Genomic DNA, 6,934 nt, shown 5'->3' on the forward strand with positions numbered 1-6,934 from the left:
CCGCCCGCGCCGCGCGGCCCCGGCGCCGCCGCGCCGCCGGCCTGCCACGCGGCAACCAGCGCTTGGTAGTGCGGGATGAGGCCTATGAGCTCGGCAGTGACGCCCCGAGCCCAGCCGTGGTATGGCGCCATCTCTGTGTCCCGCGCCAGCGCCAGGGCCAAATGGAAGGCGAGCAGCCGCAGCAGGGTCATCGGCGCGGCCTCCGCCTCGAACGTGAGCGGCCAGCCGCCGTACGCCGCGGCGGCCGGCGCGAGCGCCGCCGCGCAGCCGGGGGCGGCGGCGCAGTGGGCGGCGGCCCACGCGGTAAGTTCGGGCTGGGATGCTGGGGCTGCACTGGTGCCGCAAGTGGGGCACACGATGAGGTAGGCCTGGGGGGCAGGGGAAGGGGCCAGGGGCCGGCAGGTGGTTGGCGCCATTCGCGAGTCGGGGGGCTGGGATCAGGCACGGCAAGAGGCTGGCTGCTGCGCACAGCAATGGTAACGTGATGAGGGCAGCGGGTGAGGGGCGGCCCGCCGTTGGGCGGGCCCTTCCCCGCCCCAGGCGCCCGCGGCGCGGCGCGGCGCCCAACCGCCCGCTCGCCCGGCAGGCACAGACCGGGCCCGCAGCCGCACCTTGCCCTCACTCCTGAATACGTAGTGAGCCTGCATGTGCGGTGGCGCCGGCCGCCAGCCAGGTGCGACCCCTTGCTGCTGCAGCTGCCACCACGGCGCCGGCGAGGCCCGCAGCGTCAGCTCGACGCCGCGCTGCGGCACTGCGTCGTCATGCTGCTGGTCCGCCAAAAGCGACGGCGTCGCGCGGCACGACCACTGCGGGCGTAGCGCGGTGCTATTGAGCTGGGTGGCAAATCTTCGAGCCCTTCTCAGCAAGAATCCAGGAGGCTCTATGCTTAGAAGCAGCTTGGCCGGATGTCCCAGCTTAGGCCGCGGGTGGGATACGGTCCTTGCGCTGCGAGGGCACAGTATATGCTTTCAAAAAGCTGCAATCTCACCTTAAAATCGGTAGACGGCTCCTCCCAAGTCCCCGGGGCGCCCGCTTTCCCTGGGTTGTCCAGCAACCAGGCCGCAAAGGCGTAGCATGCCTGCCTCTCCGAACTACTCGAAGATGAGCCGATGAATGCATCTATTCCGTCGTCACCCGTGCACAGGAGGGCGCGTTCGTGCTGGTGCACCACGAGGGCCTCAGAGAGGTGCTCCATGGCCCTACCGGATAGGTTTGAAGGGCTTTTATAACCGTCACATGATCAGGTTATGGGACGAGAACAACTCGCAGATCAGTTGCATGCCGTTGATGGGTCTGAATGGGGCAACGGGCATCGCGAGGGACAACGCATCCGCGGGCACATCTTTGGGTATGACTTTACGGCGAACACCACCAAGGTGCTGGAGGTGTCCGTTCCCCGAGTGACAATCGGGCCGCACCAGCAGACCACCCAACGCCAAGCCAACCAAAGCCGCCCAGGCATAGAATGAAGCATGGCAATCCCATCGAAGTTACGCATTCGGGAGGGGCAGCGGGCTACCCGTGGCAGGGGTAGTACAGGAGGGTGAGTGTGCAGCAGGGACTGCGTCATGTTTGTGCGCAGCCTCTTCGAGGTCCTAGGGGCGGCCCGGTTCAGTGGGATGCCCACTGCCCATGATGTAGCTTAATTGGGTCCCAATGGCTGTGGTTGCAAGCAGGATCGTTTTGGTGACATTAGAAGTGAAACAGTAGCAATTTTGCTGGCTGGGCGGGCCAGCGGCAGCTGTTGCTTGCTCACGTGCCCGGCAAGCCGATATAGTGTTGAGTGAGGTTGGCAGCGCTGGGGGAACACGCAAGCTCATTTTTGCGTCATAGGAAGGATGAATCGCACACCTCATGATGAACAGACATGTGCGAGGTACTGCCTGCCATCAGCCCCTGCATGGTGGCACCCACAGTCGGGGGGCGGGGCGGGGCAACAAGACTGCAACCCGGCTGTGTTTGTGAGCTTCGGGCCTGACACCTGAAGCATGTAGGGCGGTGGTTTTCTCCAGCCAACAGCCCAACACGGTTTCCTGTTGGAGCTCAACGACCGGCGTGTCCAATTTTTCGACATATATACCTCGCACTTTACCTTTGAAACCCATTATTTCCATCTTAGCTTACCTGCGATGAATAGTGTACACACAGCAGCATGTTTGGGAGCGAACGCCCTGCTGCTGACTGTTGTTTGACTTAAGCGCCGTATGCACACGGTTTGCTGGCGCATCAGGTGTAACTGCAGGATAGAATTTACAGTTACTATTGTATTGCCGGATTGTGATCAAGCACGAAGGCCAGGAGGCAGTCACGACGAGAATAAGAACGATGGCCAACGTGTGAGTCGCGATAATCAAAGTCAACATCTAAAAGTTCTACATGAATGAACCTCAAAGCTTCCCTTGCAAGGATGCGCCACGCCCATTTGCGTTGCGCTGCGTGCGCGCCGCGCGCCGCTTCACTGCCGATTGCGCCACCGCGCCCCCGCAACACCGCGACACCGCGCCACCGCGCCCATGCCCGCCGCCGCACGCCGCCGCAGCACATACGACATCATGTGGCGGGAGGCTATCATGGAGCTGCTGGACCAGCTGGAGGCGGAGAGCCCAGAGGACGCGTCGCTCGCGCCCAAGGCGCGTCCGCCCCCCTTTGGCATGCAGCTGCATTCAGCTCGCATGGAGCCGCAGACGCCTTGCATGCAGGCGCATGCGCGTCTCGCGCCGCCTGCATGCGCAGGTCGCATGCGCGGCAGCAAGGGAGCAGCGCCAATGCCTAGCGGCGCCGTGGATCGTGCAGCTTGCATGGCAATGGGGGGCGGGGGGGGGGGGCGCCATGCGGCTTCTGCTGAGCTATGCAACCCACGCCCTCCCCATCCTCTCAAGCACCGCACCTGCCCTCCCGTACACAGGACCTTGCAGAGTGGGCGGTGATCTACATCCACTACCTCCAGATCTTCCGCCGACTGGAGGTGGCGTACGACCAAGTCGTGCACCCGCAGAAGCGCCAGGACATTAGGCGCGCCCTCGAGGCCTGCATGGGGCGGATGCTGGAGGTCCGGCACTGGATGGTGCGTGAGGCACAATCGCAGCAGCAGCAGCGGCAGCGGGCAGCGGGCGGCGGGCTTCTGGCAGCAGGCAACGGGAGTGGCAGCGGGCAGCGTTCAGCGGGCAGTGGCAGCGGGCAGCGGGCAGCGGGCAGCGGGCAGTGGGCAGCGGGCAGCGGGCAGCGGGCAGCCACCACCCCCTCCGCTCAGGGCACAGTACCTAGTGCTCAGCACTGCCCTGCCGCCCGAGCCGCCGTGCGCGCGCGCGCACGAACCTGCGCCGCGCCTCTTGCCAAAAGACAGCCCCCGCCTCTCCCAATGCGGCCGCTCCATCGCGCCCCCTCCCGCCCCCTAGCGCGCACCCTTGCTCGCACCAGGCCCCCACGCGCACCAGTCTGCCTGTTTTGCTACCCCGCTCAAACCAAACCAATGATTTGACGTTGTTTTCAATTCATCCCCAAATATCCCCAGGTGAAGCTGAACCGCGGGCTGGATTTTGTGTCGCTGGATGACGTCCTGGTGGACATGAAGCTGGCGCCTGATGCGCTGGAGGTGCCTGTTCCGCGGTATTTCGTGGAGGACAGGGCCAAGGTGGGCGGACAGGGGCGGGGTGAGAGTGCGTGTGAGTGTGTGTGTGTGTGTGTGTGTGTGTGTTCGTGTGAGTGTGTGTGTGCTTGCGTGCGCGCATGCGAAGGGGTGCAATGACGAGACGGAGACGCCTGTGCATGTGCGTGCGCATGCATGTGCATGCACATGCAAGTGTAAATAGCAGGGAGGGGTAACCTTTGGGCGAGGGTCTGAAAGCGTGCGAGCGTGCGGGGCGCATGTGTCGACGAAGCGATGTTTGTGTGACGCATGTGTGCATCTGGACTTGCCCGGCGCCTGCCTGCATATGCGTGTGTGCACACTCCCATTACAACAGGAGCTGGAAGACAGGGACAAGTTCTTGAGTGCCCTCCTGGATAAATATGATCTGGATGGCAGCAAGAATGGTGGCGGCAGCACTCTGGCCCCGGCGCCGGCGCCAGCTGGCACGGAGAGCGCAGCGGCACCGCCGTCCGAGGCCGGCGGCGGCGCGGCTCCGCGGCCGCAGCCGCCGCCGCGGCGGCCGCTCGACCCCGGGCCGGCGCTGCCGCTGGCAGAGGCAGCTGCGGCGATTGCACGCGCGGAGCGCGGCCGGCAGGCGCGCGCGCGCGCGGAGGCGGCGGCCGCTCGACGGCGGCGGCAGTCGCTTGAGGATCGGCGGGGGCGCACGGGGGTTGCGCTGGGCCGGGACGAGGCGGCCACTCGCATACAGAGCGCGGTGCGGCTGTGCGGTTGTGCGGCTCTGGGGTCGTTTGCTGTCCTCTGAAGGCGTTGGGGGGGGGGGGATTTGGGGCGGCTGCCACCTGCGCCTGGGGTGGCACCGCTTTCTGACAATGCGTATCGACGATCCAGCGCCGCTCGGCTTTCAGTGCTGCATCTCTCCCTTGCTCGCCTCAATCGGGACGCCTCCCGCGCCCGTGCGTCGCTGGGCAACGCGCGGCTCGCCCTGCCCCGGCCGCTTGCCGCCCCTGTTGCCGCAGGCGCGCGGCTTCATGTGTCGCGTCCGCGTGCGCCGGGCGGCGCAGCAGGAGCTGCAATTTGTCGGGATGCTGCCGCACGTGGGTGGCGAATTCAAACGGCGCGCGCCGACAGACGGCGCCATTGGGCGCGCGCCTCACGATCAGGACCCCTGGCCCTCCTTGCCGCGCTCCCCTTCAGCCCGTACCGGCCTGCTGTCTCCTCCCTGTGCGAACCCTCCGCCCCACTACTGCGGCCCGCCCCCTGCCCACTCTCGTGCCACCCGACGCCGCCCCAGCGCAGCCCCCAGACCCCGCGAGCGACCCCCAAGCCAAGGAGGCCTCCACCCTGGTGGCGCGCAAGCGGCTGCAGCTGGAGCACCTGGCGGCGTTTGACGACGCGGTGGTGGCGCTCAAGGGGAAAGTGCGGGAGGCGGAGGGGCAGGACATGCGGGAGGCTATACAGGACAAGGTGTGTGGGTGTGTGGGGAGGAAATCGGTGTTCCAGGGTAGGCGGGATTTTCTGCTGTTGTTGGGTGCCAAGAATGAAGCCCAAGCCGTGCTGGCAGGATGTACAGCTGTCGGTGCAAGGGTTGCATTGAGAAGGGGCTGAGGCCCTAGCACCAATGATGTAATGCTGTGTGAAAAGGCAACGGCTTGGCTTTGTACTTGCATGCACATCATAAGCGCCATACCGGGTGGCTAGCACCAACGTTTTGCACCTGGCGGCGCACACGGCGAATGATTGTGAAGGCACACACGTGCACGCGCCTGCCTGAGCTCGCTCCAAGGAAGTTGCAAGCACTGCCCGCTGCCCAGGCGATCTTAATCACCCAAAACATCAACCCGCCAAACCCTAAACCCTGACAGATCAACGCCTGGTTCATTCAGAATTGCAACCCAGAGACGGGCGCCTACCCAGACTTTCCGGACGCTGACGCCGGCGGCTCAAAGCTCATTTTGGACCCGCCGCCGCCGACGGTGGAATCGCTAATCGCCGAGAGCGCGGCTGCGGCCGCCGCGGGCGCGGGCGCCGGCAAGAAGGGCGGCGCGGCGGCGGCGGCGGGGAAGAGGGGGGGCGCGGACGCGAAGAAGGGGGGCGACAAGAAGGGGGCGGGCGGCGGCAAGGGTGAGGCTGCATGAGGGCGCGGGGCGCTGCGACTCCGCGCACCATTTGTTGCCTGAGGGATCCGCGGCATCGCGCTCCTGGGCATTCCCGTCGTCGCCGGCCCTGCAAAAGCCCGCAACCACATTGACCCACGAGCGGCTGGCTCGACACGCTCGTGCGATCCGGGCTTGGGCGACCAGACGGCGGGGACGCGGGCCCCGTGGTGGAGGAGACCATTGGCAGCGCGTTCATCCCGCTGCTGGAGGCGGCCGTCGCTGAGTACGTGGCAAAGTGGCAGGTGGGCAGGCGCCTGGGATGGGGGCTGGCGTCGGCCCCGCCCAACGCCGGCTGTGCCGAGTGCCCAGCGTCGGATGACGCCACGCGGCGGCCCTGCACAGGGACCATCTGGGGTCGCCCGAGATCTGACGCTCGGCACAGCTGGCTGTGTGGTGGCGTCGGTGAATGCTTGCTCCCACATTTCACCACAGCGGCGCGCGCGTTGTGTTGACCACACATGCACACCGTTCAGAAAACCCCCATTCTCAATTCCACGTGCGCGGTCGGCCGGCCGCGTTCGCCTCATCCACACCCTTAGAGATGCCGTTGCTTCGAAAAGAGCGTGGTCCAGATGCACGCACTGCACTTCAGGAGTTTTCTCAAGCAAAGCGCTGTCAGCCGCACATATATCAGCCCCGCGCCACCCCGATTAGATACACCGCAAACGCACCCGCTGCAACGCAACCGCATTCGCTGCAAATGCATGTCCGCTGCAAACGCATAGCCGCTGCAAACGCACCCGCCGCAGGACCGCGACGAGGGCTCCAACCTGTCCCAGGCCCACGACCCCGAGCTGGTCAAGGAGGAGCTGCGCCCCCTGGTGTTTGACGAGGTCCGGCAGCAGGTGAGGGAGAGGTGCGGCGCTCGCACGGCGGCGGCGCCGCCTGGCCTGCTGCCCTGGCCTCGGAGGGGTGTCGCCTCATCCATGTGCGCGCTGGCTGGGGCAGCGCACGGCATTCAAGGGCGCGGGCCGCCGGGCTTCCGAGCTGCTAGCACTCCACAGGGCGACGCACAGTCGCTGTGCTGCCAGCCAGCCAGACTCGCTGACACGCACGCGGCGCGCCGCACACCTCCCATGGAAAATCCCTTCCAATCAACGCGCTTAAGCCGGCGCCTGCGCGAAACTGCTCGGCCGTCACCAAAGGTCAACAACGATACGGCCCCTAGTGCGTGCATAATCATGACAAC

General features: G+C 65.8%; 2 protein-coding genes across 2 annotated transcripts; one reads left to right on the forward strand and one right to left on the reverse strand.

Annotated features, from left to right (window-relative positions):
* Positions 1 to 988: 988 nt before the first annotated feature.
* On the reverse strand, positions 989 to 1,195 carry MNEG_12390 (hypothetical protein; the record flags this gene model as incomplete). The annotated part of the gene is made up of 1 exon (XM_014039137.1): positions 989 to 1,195. A coding segment is annotated over one exon (207 nt), but the record flags the coding sequence as incomplete, so codon positions are not given.
* A 1,130-nt stretch (positions 1,196 to 2,325) lies between these two features.
* Positions 2,326 to 6,793, forward strand: MNEG_12391 (hypothetical protein; the record flags this gene model as incomplete). The annotated part of the gene is made up of 11 exons (XM_014039138.1): positions 2,326 to 2,336; positions 2,540 to 2,634; positions 2,916 to 3,064; positions 3,512 to 3,631; positions 3,963 to 4,343; positions 4,606 to 4,683; positions 4,886 to 5,053; positions 5,452 to 5,710; positions 5,890 to 5,987; positions 6,495 to 6,601; positions 6,781 to 6,793. The coding sequence occupies 11 exons, from the start codon at positions 2,326 to 2,328 to the stop codon at positions 6,791 to 6,793; spliced, it is 1,479 nt and encodes a 492-aa protein (XP_013894592.1).
* Positions 6,794 to 6,934: the final 141 nt, after the last annotated feature.

The sequence above is a fragment of the Monoraphidium neglectum genome, assembly GCF_000611645.1.
Source record: "Monoraphidium neglectum strain SAG 48.87 unplaced genomic scaffold scaffold03221, whole genome shotgun sequence".
Lineage (NCBI taxonomy): Eukaryota > Viridiplantae > Chlorophyta > Chlorophyceae > Sphaeropleales > Selenastraceae > Monoraphidium > Monoraphidium neglectum.